The sequence below is a fragment of the Salmo trutta genome, chromosome 3, assembly GCF_901001165.1.
Source record: "Salmo trutta chromosome 3, fSalTru1.1, whole genome shotgun sequence".
NCBI classification, from domain to species: domain Eukaryota; kingdom Metazoa; phylum Chordata; class Actinopteri; order Salmoniformes; family Salmonidae; genus Salmo; species Salmo trutta.
In genome coordinates, this window is record NC_042959.1 from 10,476,166 (window position 1) to 10,490,055 (window position 13,890).

Consider the following 13,890-nt stretch of genomic DNA (forward strand, 5'->3'; position numbering starts at 1 on the left):
GACTCCCGGTCATGGCCAGCTGTGACACAGCCTGGGATCGAAACCCAGGCTGTAGTGACGCCTCAACACTGCAATGCAGTACCTTAGACAGATAAGGTCCCACAGTTGACAGTGCATATCAGTGCAAAAACCAAGAAACTGATGTTCACTGACAGAGCTCCAGAGTTTCTCTGTGGAGATGGGAGAAACTTCCAGAAGGACAACCATCTCTGCGGGACTACAACAATCAGGCCTTTATGGTAGAGTGGCCAGACGGAAGCCACTCCTCAGTAAAGGGTACATGACAGCCCGCTTGGAGTTTACCAAAAGACACAAAGAAACAAGATTCTCTGGTCTGATGAAACCAAGATTCAACCCTTTAGCATGAATGCCAAGCATCACGTCTGGAGGAAACCTGGCACCATCCCTACCATGAAGGATGGTGGTTGCAGGATCATGCTGTGGGGATGTTTTTCAGTGGCAGGGACTGGGAGACTAGTCAGGATCGAGGGAAAGATGAGCGGAGCAAAGTACAGAGAGATCCTTGATGAAAACCTGCTCCAGAGCGCTCAGGACCTTAGACTGTGGGGAAGGTCCACCTTCCAACAGGACAACAACCCTAAGCACACAGCCAAGACAACACGAGTGGCTTCAGGACAAGTCTCTGAATGTCCTTGAGTGGCCCAGCCAAAGCCCGGACTTGACCTGATGAAACATCTCTTGAGAGACCTGAAAATAGCTGTGCAGGGAGAAACTCCCCAAATACAGGTGTGCCGAGCTTGTAGCGTCATACCCAAGACGACTCAAGGCTGTAATCACTGCCAAAGGTACTTCAACAAAGTACTGAGTGAAGGGTCTGAATACTTCCGTTAAATGCGATATTTATTTTTATTTTTAATACATTTGCCAACATTCCTAAAAACCTGTTTATGCTTTGTCATTATGGGGTATTGTGTGTAGATTGATAAGGGAAATGTAAAAAAAAAAAAAAACTATTTTAGAATAAGTAACAAAATATGAAGGGGTCTGAATACTTTCTGAATGCACTGCATCTCTGTGCATTCAAATTGCCATCGATAAATTGCATTTGTGTTTGTGGTCTGTAGCTTATGCCTGCCCATACCATAACCTCACCACCACGGGGCACTCTGTTCACAACGTTGACATCAGTAAACTGCTCGCCCACACGACACCATACACGCTGTCTGCCATCTGCACATTTGAAACCAGGATTCATCCGTGAAGAGCACCCTTCTCGTCTCCAGTGTGCCAGTGGACATGGAAGGTGAGCATTTGCCCATTGAAGTTGGTTACGACTTCCAAATTCTCTATAGCTGGGTGTACACTACACAATTTCATTCCCGATTTAGCTGTTCCAGACACGTTTTCGAGATCAGAGACAAAAAAAAACATTGTGTTGCCCACTCCGGGGGGCGCGGCCCACACAGACGCTCGTTTAATGTGAGCAGGTTAGAGACGCAATCCGAGGGCTATCGATCTCGACTTTGAGCTGTGCCAGACGTCCCAATATTTTCAAATGTTTTGATTTTATCGGCACAAAATCTTCCATGCTCTTGTAGTGTGAGATGTGCAACGGAAATGAGCAATAGCCAATAAGAGATCGCCAGAGAAGAACCCAGTGAGATGACGCTGCTTCACATCACCCAGAATGTGTAGACTCTCGAAGGAGCCATGACTACTACTAAACTCAGCAAAAAAAAAGAAACGTCTCTTTTTCAGGACCCTGTCTTTCAAAGATAATTTGTAAAAATCTTCAGAGATCTTCATTGTAAAGGGTTTAAACACTGTTCCCCATGCTTGTTCAATGAACCATAAGCAATTAATGAACATGCCCCTGTGGAATGGTTGTTAAGACACTAACAGCTTACAGACGGTAGGCAATTAAGGTCACAGTTATGAAAACTTAGGACATTAAAGAGGCCTTTCTACTGACTCTGTCCCTGCTCATCTGCGTGAATGTGCCTTAGGCATGCTGCAAGGAGGCATGAGGACTACAGATGTGGCCAGGGCAATAAATTGCAATGTCCGTACTGTGAGACGCCTAAGACAGCGCTATAGGGAGATAGGACGGACAGCTGATCGTCCTCGCAGTGGCAGACCACGTGTAACAACACCTGCACAGGATCGGTACATCCGAACATCACACCTGCGGGACAGGTACAGGATAGCAACAACAACTGCCCAAGTTACGCCAGGAATGCACAATCCCTCAATCAGTGCTCAGACGAGGTCGACCGATTAATCGGAATGGCCGATTTCAAGTTTTCATAACAATCGGAAATCGGTATTTTTTAGACCTTTATTTAACTAGGCAAGTCCGTTAAGAACACATTCTTATTTTCAATGACGGCCTAGGAACGGTGGGTTAACTGCCTTGTTCAGGGGCAGAACGACAGATTTTTACCTTGTCAGCTCGGGGATTCAATCTTGCGGTTACTAGTCCAACGCTCTAACCACCTGCCTTACATTGCACTCCACGAGGAGCCTGCCTGTTACGCGAATGCAGTAAGAAGCCAAGGTAAGTTGCTAACTAAAATTAAACTTAAAATCAATCAATCATAATCACTAGTTAACTACACATAGTTGATGATATTACTAGTTTATCTAGCCTGTCCTGCGTTGCATATAATCGCTTAGGTACACGTTGCTCCAACCATAAACATCAATGCCTTTCTTAAAATCAATACAGAACTATATATTTTTAAACCTGCATATTTAGTTAATATTGCCTGCTAACATTAATTTATTTTAACTTGGGAAAATGTGTCACTTCTCTTGCAAACAGAGTCAGGGTATATGCAGCAGTTTGGGCCATTGCTTGGCTCGTTGCGAACAAATTTGCCAGAATTTTACGTAATTATGACATAACATTGAAGGTTGTGCAATCTAACAGGAATGTTTAGACTTAGGGATGCCATCCGTTAGATAAAATACGGAACAGTTCCGTATTTCAATGACAGGAAAAACGTTTTGTTTTCGAGATGATAGTTTCCGGATTCGACCACATTAATGACCTAAGGCTCGTGTTTCTGTGTGTTATGTAATAATGAAGTCTATGATTTGATAGAGCAGTCTGACTGAGCGGTGGTAGGCAGCAGGAGGCTTGTAAGCGTTCATTCAAACAGCACTTTTGTGCGTTTGCCAGCAGCCCTTCGCAATGCATTGCGCTGTTTGTGACTTCAAGCCTGTCAACTCCCAAGATTAGGCTGGTGTAACCGATGTGAAATGGCTAGCTAGTTAGCCGGGTGCGCGCTAATAGCGTTTCAAACGTCACTCGCTGAGACTTGGAGTAGCTGTTCCCCTTGCTCTGCATGGGTAACGCTGCTTCGAGGGTGGCTGTTGTCGATGTGTTCCTGGTTCGAGCCCAGGTAGGAGCGAGGAGAGTGACGGAAGCTATACTGTTACACTGGCAATACTAAAGTGCCTATTAGAACATCCAATAGTCAAAGGTATATGAAATACAAATCGTATAGAGAAATAGTCCTATAATAACTACAACCTAAAACTTCTTAACTGGGAATATTGAAGATTCATGTTAAAAGGAACCACCAGCTTTCATATGTTCCCATGTTCTGAGCAAGGCACTTAAACGTTAGCTTTCTTACATGGCACATATTGCACTTTCTTTCTTCTCCAACACTTTGTTTTTGCATTATTTAAACCAAATTGAACATGTCTCATTATTTATTTGAAGCTAAATTGATTTTATTGATGTATTATATTAAGTTAAAATAAGTGTTCATTCAGTATTGTTGTAATTGTCATTACTACAAATAAATACATTTTATTTTTATTATTATATATATTTTTTAATGTATTTATTTATTTACCTATTTATTAAATCGGCATTTGCTTCTTTGGCCCTCCAATAATTGGTATCGGCGTTGAAAAATCATAATCGGTTGACCTCTAGCTCAGACTAGCAATAGGCTGAGAGAGGCAGGACTGAGGGCTTGTAGGCCTGTTGTCCTGGACTGAGGGCTTGTAGACCTGTTGTAAGGCAGGTCCTCACCAGACATCACCGGCAACAACGTCGCCTATGGGCACAAACCCACCGTCACTGGACCAGACAGGACTGGCAAAAAGTGCTCTTCACTGATGAGTCGCGGTTTTGTCTCACCAGCGGTGATGGTCGGATTCACGTTTAGCGGTGTGTCACAGCATCATCGGACTGAGCTTGTTGTCATTGCAGGCAATCTCAACGCTGTGCATTACAGGGAAGACATCCTCCTCCCTCATGTGGTACCCTTCCTGCAGGCTCATCCTGACATGACCCTCCAGCATGACAATGCCACCAGTTATACTGCTCGTTCTGTGTATGATTTCCTGCAAGACAGGAATGTCAGTGTTCTGCCATGGCCAGCGAAGAGCCCGGATCTCAATCCCATGGAGCATGTCTGGGACCTGTTGGATCGGAGGGTGAGGGCTAGGGCCATTCCCCTCAGAAATGTCTAGGAACTTGCAGGTGCTTTGGTGGAAGACTGGGGTAACATTTCACAGCAAGAACTGGCAAATCTGGTGCAGTCCATGAGGAGGAGATGCACTGCAGTACTTAATGCAGCTGGTGGCCACACCAGATACTGACGTTACTTTTGATTTTGACCCCCCCTTTGTTCAGGGATACATTATTCCATTTATGTTAGTCACATGTCTGTGAAACTTGTTCAGTTTATGTCTCAGTTGTTGAATCTTATGTTCGTACAAATATTTACACATGTTAAGTTTGATGAAAATAAAACGCAGTTGACAGTGAGAGGACGTTTCTTTTTTTTGCTGCGTTTAGTATGCGTTTGTACTTGCCTTTAAATCAGAGCCAAAGTGTCAAACTGTTACAGCTCTGAAGTTCACAAGCAATGTTATTCAATTCAACTCATTATGGCAAGCATGAATGTCTGACTGAAAATGTTTGAGGTTGCTTTGAGCCAGATTGTTGTAACTACTTTACATCTACATCACATCATGTTTTTGGCGAGACAGCGTGCTATGGAGAATCCTCACGACCAAGTGAAGAATCCTGCAGTGTGTGACCTACCGTCCGTGCCACATCGTTCAGTGTGCGCACCACTACGTCGGCAAGACAACGACAAACTGGGGAGATTAATGTGAGCGGTTTAGCGATGTTAGGATTTTTAAAGTCGTGTTGTGTACACCCGGATTAAAACGACGTTTGAGGTAGCTTATTGTAGAGAAATGAACATTAGATTCTCTGGCAACAGCTCTGATGGACATTCCTGCAGTCAGCATGCCAACTGCACACTCCTTCAACTTGAGACAGCTGAGGCATTGTAGAAAATTACCAGAACATTTCTGGGATCTTTTATTTTAGCTCATGAAACCAGCATTTTACATGTTGCGTTTATAATTTTTAAATATTGTTTTTTTCAGGATATTTCGGGTTTCTTGACAGAGATCTTTGTGGATCACCACATAATTCGCTGTAAAAGGTTTTATAAACCAAATGCCATATTTGTAGTAAAAGGTCAAAGGTCTCACCAGGTCGATGTCCATGGTGTCAAAGTCCATGCCCTCGTTGAGGTCTTCCATACGACCCTCTGACGACATCATCACATCCTCTACGATCGGCTCCTCATCCTCCTCCATCAGCCCTGTACCACGCCGACTACACACACACACACACACCATAATTAGTACAAACTACCATCAATATAGAGTAGCTGTACATCAACAAATGGTTAGTCCACAAAGAGATATGTAAAGGAAGTAGCTCTTACATGGCCTGTTGCAGGTTGGTCCTGAGCTCAGGGTTAGGGAGGGATGTGTGTGTGTGTGTGTGTGTGTGTTCTTACATGGCCTGTTACAGGTTGGTTCTGAGCTCAGGGTTAGGGAGGGATGTGTGTGTGTGTGTGTGTGTGTGTGTGTGTGTGTGTGTGTGTTCTTACATGGCCTGTTACAGGTTGGTTCTGAGCTCAGGGTTAGGGAGGGATGGTTGTGTGTTCTTACATGGCCTGTTGCAGGTTGGTTCTGAGCTTGGCGTAGTTCATGGCTCTCTCCTGCTGCTGACGAACCTCCTCCTGCTGCCTCTGAGCCAGCATCCACGTCACCTGGGTACTACAAACACAGACAATAAGTTAAATAACCACACTGGTGGTTCAGGTAGCTATACGTCGAGAGAGAGAGAGAAGGAGAAAGAGGGAGAGAGAGAGAAGGAGAAAGAGGGAGAGAGAGAAGGAAAAAGAGGGAGAGAGAGAGAAGGAAAAAGAGAAAGAAGGAAAAAGAGAGAGGAGAAAGAGAATCTTACTTGTAGTCGATGGGTGTCTGGTGGAGTTGTGGGGTTTGCGGGAGTGTGTGAGGGTGCTGCTGGGAGTCTGAAGGGAGGGCATACACTCCCATGTAGCTGTCGTCTCTCCCCCGTTTGGCCTCCTCCCTCATGTCCCCTGGTCCTCTCATCATGGTAGAGGTGAGGTGGGGGGAGGGCATCATCACGGGAGTCTGCATGCTCTGGTGCTGCCACGACATATCTGTACTGCTGCTACTGCTGTCCTCAGCTAGAGAGAACACACACAGTTAAACACACACACACCCACCACTCTAACAAGGCCATGTAGTGACTACAGTCTGACTTCCAGACCCTGGTGCTGTAGCTACCTTCAGGGAGTTTCCTCTTGGCTGCAGCGACGGTAGCAGTGGGAGTAGCAGCCTTGGTCTTCTTGGATCTGACCGACGACCCTCTGGAGGAGTAGCCGGAGACGACAGACATGGTGTCATCGTCCCCGCCAGCCTGCAGGGAGTTCCTGTAGGAGATGAGCGGTAGCCAGCAGTCGTCTCTCTGGAGGGCCATCTGGAAGGTCATGAACCTCTCCAGATACATGTGACTACAGGGGAGAGAGGAGAGATGTTACACACACTGAACAAAAACATAAAACGCAACATATAAAGTGTTCGTCCCAGGTTTCATGAGCTGAAATAAAAGATCCCAGAACAAAAAGCTTATTTCTCTCAAATTTGTTTACATCCCTGTTAGTGAGCATTTCTCTTTTTCCAAGATAATCCATCCACCTGACAGGTGTGGCATATCAAGAAGCTGATTAAACAGCATGATCATTACACAGGTGCGCCTTGTGCTTGGGACAATAGACTACTAAAACGTGCAGTTTTGTCACAGCACAATGCCACAGATATCTCAAGTTGAGGGAGCATGTAATTGGCATGCTGACTGCAGGAATGTCCACTAGAGCTGTTGCCAGAGAATTTAATTTCTCAAACATAAGCACCCCCAATGTTATTTTCAAGAATTTGGCAGTACATCCAACCGGCCTCACAACAGCAGACCACGTGTAACCACGCCAACCCAGGACATCCATATGCCTCTTCTTCACCTGTGGGATCGTCTGAGACCAGCCACCTAGACAGCTGATGAAACTGAGGAATATTTCTGTCTGTAATAAAGCTTTTTTGAGGGGAAAAACTCATTCTGACCGGCTGGGCCTGGCTCCCAAGTGGCTTCCCAGTCATGTGAAATCCATAGATTAGGGCCTCATTTATTTAAATTGACTGATTTCCTTATATGAACTGTAACTCTGAAATTGTTGTGTTTATATTTTTGTTCTGTATACATACACACAACTAAACAAAGTCATCTGGAAGGTCCTTATGGTCATGTGTCTGGGAGGGGACAGTCCCCTTATCCTGCCTCGTGACATATCATGAGTCATCACTTACACAGACATCAGTTACCACACACACACACACACACACACACACACACACACACACACGTCTGATTAGGAGAGGCAGAGGCGTGTACTCACACAGTCCTCTTGTCCTGCCTCATTAGTTTGGAGGAAAACTCTGAGAGGATGTCTAGGAAGGCCAGGTGAAGAGGAGGGTTGCCCTCTCCCTGGGGACTGGGCTCCTTAAATGCAAACTCTATACCATCCCTGAGGGGGGGGGAGAAGGAGACAATTTTAGTTCAGAAAATGGGAGGTATCTAACAGCATATGTAGATACATACATTAACTAGTCCTATGTACAGCTCACAGTCATCATATGCTAATCATGTTCAGTAATTCTAATCATATTAAAAAGCTGAAGTATTTCTTATCTGCTGGTTATATCAGTCTTGTGTACAATAAAGCTACGGAGAAAGAGATCAGAGGAGACTGACTTGTGCAGCATGGCGATAGCGTCTCGTGTTTTGACCTGGTCCAGACCGAAGGTGAGAGAGAAACGTCTGGCCAGCTCCTTGATCCCACAGAACGCTGAGGACGAGCGGTCAAAACCTGTCCCCAACTCTGACAACATCTCATGGAATAACTGGAGGAGACGGCAAGACAGGGAAGAGAGGGCAAGACAGGGAAGAGAGGGCAAGACAGGCAAGAGAGGGCAAGACAGGCAAGAGAGGGCAAGACAGGCAAGAGAGGGCAAGACAGGCAAGAGAGGGCAAGACAGGCAAGAGAGGGCAAGACAGGCAAGAGAGGGCAAGACAGGCAAGAGAGGGCAAGACAGGCAAGAGAGGGCAAGACAGGCAAGAGAGGGCAAGACAGGCAAGAGAGGGCAAGACAGGCAAGAGAGGGCAAGACAGGCAAGAGAGGGCAAGACAGGGAAGAGAGGGCAAGACAGGGAAGAGAGGGCAAGACAGGGAAGGGTGAATAAATGTGTGGAATAAAGACATGGTTATTTCAATCTGATTGGTTCCACAAAGGCTGGCCTGCAGTCTGGAGATCAGGAGATCTAGCTTGACTAAAACAGTGTGTGTGTGTGTGTGTGTAACCCACCTGTTGTAGACTGAGGATGAGTGTCTTGGCACATTGGATCTTGTCTATCTGTCTGGTCTTAGACATGGTCTCCTTGATGATGTCACCGTAGTCATTATAATACTAGAGAGAGGAAGACGGTTCAGCCACAAGTCAGAGTCTCTTACAGGAAATAAAACAGGACTTCAGGTCATTTGCAACCAAGCAGTAGATGGGATGTCCCCGGTAATGATCTGGTGTTTAATGAGTGTCGTAGGCAAGGAGAAGTGATAACCATATAATCTATGGAATGGGCGTCCCTATTCCAGTCAACCATGGGATACCGTGTGGACTGACAACCATTGCGAGTGTACCCATGAGTTTAACAGTCAAATTGCCAGGGTTAGAGGTCCTTTCTAAAGATTCTATTTCTCTGGTCGTAACTGTGTCAAGCGTTTCTCCATTCTCACCCTCATGTACTGCTTAAAGATGTCAGCGCCAGTGTTCATCTCTACTACATTATAGATGATAAGTTTACAGTAGGCTGCCAGGAGGTTACGTCTCTTGTGAAGAGCTTCTATCTTCGCTGCCTCGTCATCCTGCTGGCCATCTGTAGATCCAACATAACAGATAAATAGTTAGACAGCCAGTCACAGAGCTCTTATCTAGAGCTTCCACCTGGCTGACCATTTAAAAAGGTAGAGCCTGGTACACATCACAGAACCAGACAGTAATGTTTAGCAGGGTCTCGTTTGGCCATCACTAACCAACAAGAGCTATTTTCAAGTGAAAATAAGCAACCTGCTAGAAAAGACTATAGCGGTGTGTGTGTGTGTGTGTAGTGGTGTGTGTGTACCTGTGCTGCAGTTGTCATCGTCCTGGTCTATAAAGACATGGTGCAGTATGAAGGACAGTAGTTCTGTCTGTAGCGAGTCATCAGGACTGTAGACCAGCGGCTCCAGCTGCTCTCTGCCTCCTGAGACCATCTGATGACTAAAGACCAGCAACACATCACACAGGATGGTGAACGCCTGGGGAGAGAGAGATGGACTGTTGGTTATCAGTGGTCTTCCTCATCTCAATAGGGTGGCACGGGGATTCTGAGCATTTCAAATCACTAGGATGTGAACAGCTGCTACAGGACAGTACCTGTTCCTTAACGGTTGTGTTGACGTTGGTGAGGTAACGTTGACACATCAGACAGAACATCCTCATCTGTTTCCTCAGGCTCACCAGCTCCTCCTACAAAACAATCTTACGTGATCAACACACATCATCCGAGGGAACATCCCTCAAAAGACTTGCTGTATAAACCTTCACTGCCTCCCCAATGCCATTTTCCTAGCTACCAGATAACACACAAATGAATGAGAAGGTTCTGAGCTGCCAGCCAGTTGGCTGCATACCTTTCTGTGGCTGCCCTCTGAGACCTTGGCCAGGTGCCACAGGACAACGTAGTGGGTACACTGTAGAGCATGGACCACTATCTGCTCTGGCATGTCACCGTTCTCAATGCCCGTGTTGAGCAACTTGAAGTTACTGCTGAACAGATCCCACTGGGACAGGTCATGGGCACTGGGGGAAGAGAGTTAAGAACGTCAGGAGAGAGAGACAGAGAGGAGGGAGAGAGAGGCAGACAGGAGGGAGAGAGAGACAGACAGGAGGGAGAGAGAGAGAGAGAGAGAGAGAAAGAGAGAGGATAGAGAGAGTTTTCTTTACTTGTGGAATGCTGTGATTCTCTTGAGAGTAGACAGGACCTGGTAGGCATCATCATCATCAGGCTCCTCACCCTGAACACAGAGACAGACCAGTATCATTATCAACCACACACACACAGAGACAGACCAGTATCATTATCAACCACACACACACAGAGACAGACCAGTATCATTATCAACCACACACACAGAGACAGACCAGTATCATTATCAACCACACACACAGAGACAGACCAGTATCATTATCAACCACACACACAGAGACAGACCAGTATCATTATCAACCACACACACAGAGACAGACCAGTATCATTATCAACCACACACACACACAGACCAGTATCATTATCAACCACACACACACACAGACCAGTATCATTATCAACCACACACACACACAGACCAGTATCATTATCAACCACACACACAGAGACAGACCAGTATCATTATCAACCACACACACACAGAGACAGACCAGTATCATTATCAACCACACACAGAGACAGACCAGTGTCATTATCAACCACAGAGACAGACCAGTGTCATTATCAACCACACACACAGAGACAGACCAGTATCATTATCAACCACACACACAGAGACAGACCAGTATCATTATCAACCACAGAGACAGACCAGTGTCATTATCAACCACACACACACAGACAGACCAGTGTCATTATCAACCACACACACACAGACAGACCAGTATCATTATCAACCACACACAGAGACAGACCAGTATCATTATCAACCACACACAGAGACAGACCAGTGTCATTATCAACCACACACAGAGACAGACCAGTATCATTATCAACCACACACAGAGACAGACCAGTATCATTATCAACCACAGAGACAGACCAGTATCATTATCAACCACACACACACACACACACACACAGACCAGTATCATTATCAACCACACACACACAGACAGACCAGTATCATTATCAACCACAGAGACAGACCAGTATCATTATCAACCACACACACACACACACACACACAGACCAATATCATTATCAACCACACAGAGACAGACCAGTATCATTATCAACCACACACAGAGACAGACCAGTATCATTATCAACCACACACAGAGACAGACCAGTATCATTATCAACCACACACAGAGACAGACCAGTATCATTATCAACCACACACAGAGACAGACCAGTATCATTATCAACCACACACAGAGACAGACCAGTATCATTATCAACCACACAGAGACAGACCAGTATCATTATCAACCACACACACACACAGACCAGTATCATTATCAACCACACACACACACAGACCAGTATCATTATCAACCACATACACAGACAGACCAGTATCATTATCAACCACACACAGAGACAGACCAGTATCATTATCAACCACACACAGAGACAGACCAGTATCATTATCAACCACACACAGAGACAGACCAGTATCATTATCAACCACACACACACACACACACACACACACAGACCAGTATCATTATCAACCACACACAGAGACAGACCAGTATCATTATCAACCACACACACACACAGACCAGTATCATTATCAACCACACACACAGAGACAGACCAGTATCATTATCAACCACACAGAGACAGACCAGTATCAACTACACACAGAGACAGACCAGTATCAACTACACACAAACTGGTCCACTCCCCCTAATTGATGTAAAAGGAATAGACTGGTGGTAGAAAGTCCCTCTCTGGCCCAAACAGCTTTCTCACCCTCTGAGCGCTCTCCTCCAATCCCCTCTCACCCCTTGTAGGAAGTCCTTTAACAGTCTGTTGATTGTCCACCGGTTCATTCTCCCATCCCCTCATCACTCCCCCTCTCACCTCTTGTAAGAAGTCTTCCAGCAGTCTGTTGAATTTGTCCACCATTTCATCCAGAAGCTGTGACCTGGCGATGTCCACTCTGTTAAAGATGGTGAACTCGTCGTTGCAGAGAGCGTGGTAGGTCTTCGAGCACACCTCCAGCACCTCTATGTCTGTGTGCTTCTCCACGATCTCCCTGATCTGACGCAGCAACGCCTCCAAGTGCTAGAAGAAGAGGGAGGGAGTCAGGAAATATGTTTTACAGACGTCTTGCAGTGTTATGTATTTCATATTTCACAGCTGTCATTGTGCTTTGAATCAGGTCAGCGTAGGGCCGGGGGTTAGAGTTTGAATTAGACTACAGCGTAGGGTCGGGGGTTAGAGTTTGAATTAGACTGCAGCGTAGGGCCGGGGGTTAGAGTTTGAATTAGACTACAGCGTAGGGTCGGGGGTTAGAGTTTGAATTAGACTACAGCGTAGGGTCGGGGGTTAGAGTTTGAATTAGACTACAGCGTAGGGTCGGGGGTTAGAGTTTGAATTAGACTACAGCGTAGGGTCGGGGGTTAGAGTTTGAATTAGACTACAGCGTAGGGTCGGGGGTTAGAGTTTGAATTAGACTACAGCGTAGAGCCGGGGGTTAGAGTTTGAATTAGACTGCAGCGTACGGTCGGGGGTTAGAGTTTGAATTAGACTGCAGCGTAGGGTCGGGGGTTAGAGTTTGAATTAGACTGCAGCGTAGGGTCGGGGGTTAGAGTTTGAATTAGACTACAGCGTAGGGTCGGGGGTTAGAGTTTGAATTAGACTACAGCGTAGGGTCGGGGGTTACAGTTTGAATTAGACTGCAGCGTAGGGTCGGGGGTTAGAGTTTGAATTAGACTACAGCGTAGGGTCGGGGGTTAGAGTTTGAATTAGACTGCAGCGTAGGGTCGGGGGTTAGAGTTTGAATTAGACTACAGCGTAGGGTCGGGGGTTAGAGTGAATTAGACTACAGCGTAGGGTCGGGGGTTAGAGTTTGAATTAGACTACAGCGTAGGGTCGGGGGTTAGAGTTTGAATTAGACTGCAGCGTAGGGTCGGGGGTTAGAGTTTGAATTAGACTGCAGCGTAGGGTCGGGGGTTAGAGTTTGAATTAGACTACAGCGTAGGGTCGGGGGTTAGAGTTTGAATTAGACTACAGCGTAGGGTCGGGGGTTAGAGTTTGAATTAGACTACAGTGTAGGGTCGGGGGTTAGACCTTCTCTAGTCGTCCTGTGGTGTAGATATCCAGGTCAAAGAACTGAGGGAGCTGCAGCAGGTTGGTCACCTTCTCTGTATCTATGGAGTACTGAAACAAAGAGAGGCAGCACACTCACACACAGTACTGCATGCAGGGGACACACGTTTATTAGAGGGTGAAGGTGTAGTGTCCTACCTTGGCCAGCAGAGGGGGTAATGTCACAGCAAACAGCTCTGTCATTCTGGTCCTGTCATCAAGCTGGGTCTTCTTCTCCTTCGCTGTCATCACCTGGCGGGAGAACAAACACCATTGTAAATACAACCCATGTTTATTTATTTTCCCTTTTGTACTTAAACTGTTTGCACATAATAAAACTTTACCTAGCCATGACATTTGAAATGTCTTTATTCTTTTGAAACTCATGAG

At 45.9% G+C, this 13,890-nt stretch overlaps 1 protein-coding gene across 1 annotated transcript in view; it reads right to left on the reverse strand.

The window, feature by feature from the left end:
* LOC115168018 (cohesin subunit SA-2) overlaps positions 1 to 13,890 on the reverse strand; it is a 35,376-nt gene that overhangs the window by 4,753 nt on the left and 16,733 nt on the right. The window contains exons 16-30 of the mRNA XM_029722868.1: positions 13,660 to 13,752; positions 13,483 to 13,572; positions 12,271 to 12,474; positions 10,413 to 10,483; positions 10,100 to 10,268; positions 9,843 to 9,935; positions 9,550 to 9,724; positions 9,164 to 9,303; positions 8,736 to 8,837; positions 8,126 to 8,274; positions 7,770 to 7,898; positions 6,607 to 6,833; positions 6,260 to 6,506; positions 5,962 to 6,069; positions 5,494 to 5,620 (exon numbers count right to left, since the gene is read on the reverse strand). Of these exons, the coding sequence (XP_029578728.1) occupies positions 5,494 to 5,620; positions 5,962 to 6,069; positions 6,260 to 6,506; positions 6,607 to 6,833; positions 7,770 to 7,898; positions 8,126 to 8,274; positions 8,736 to 8,837; positions 9,164 to 9,303; positions 9,550 to 9,724; positions 9,843 to 9,935; positions 10,100 to 10,268; positions 10,413 to 10,483; positions 12,271 to 12,474; positions 13,483 to 13,572; positions 13,660 to 13,752 (2,124 nt within the window). The remainder of the gene's footprint in view (positions 1 to 5,493; positions 5,621 to 5,961; positions 6,070 to 6,259; positions 6,507 to 6,606; positions 6,834 to 7,769; positions 7,899 to 8,125; positions 8,275 to 8,735; positions 8,838 to 9,163; positions 9,304 to 9,549; positions 9,725 to 9,842; positions 9,936 to 10,099; positions 10,269 to 10,412; positions 10,484 to 12,270; positions 12,475 to 13,482; positions 13,573 to 13,659; positions 13,753 to 13,890) is intronic.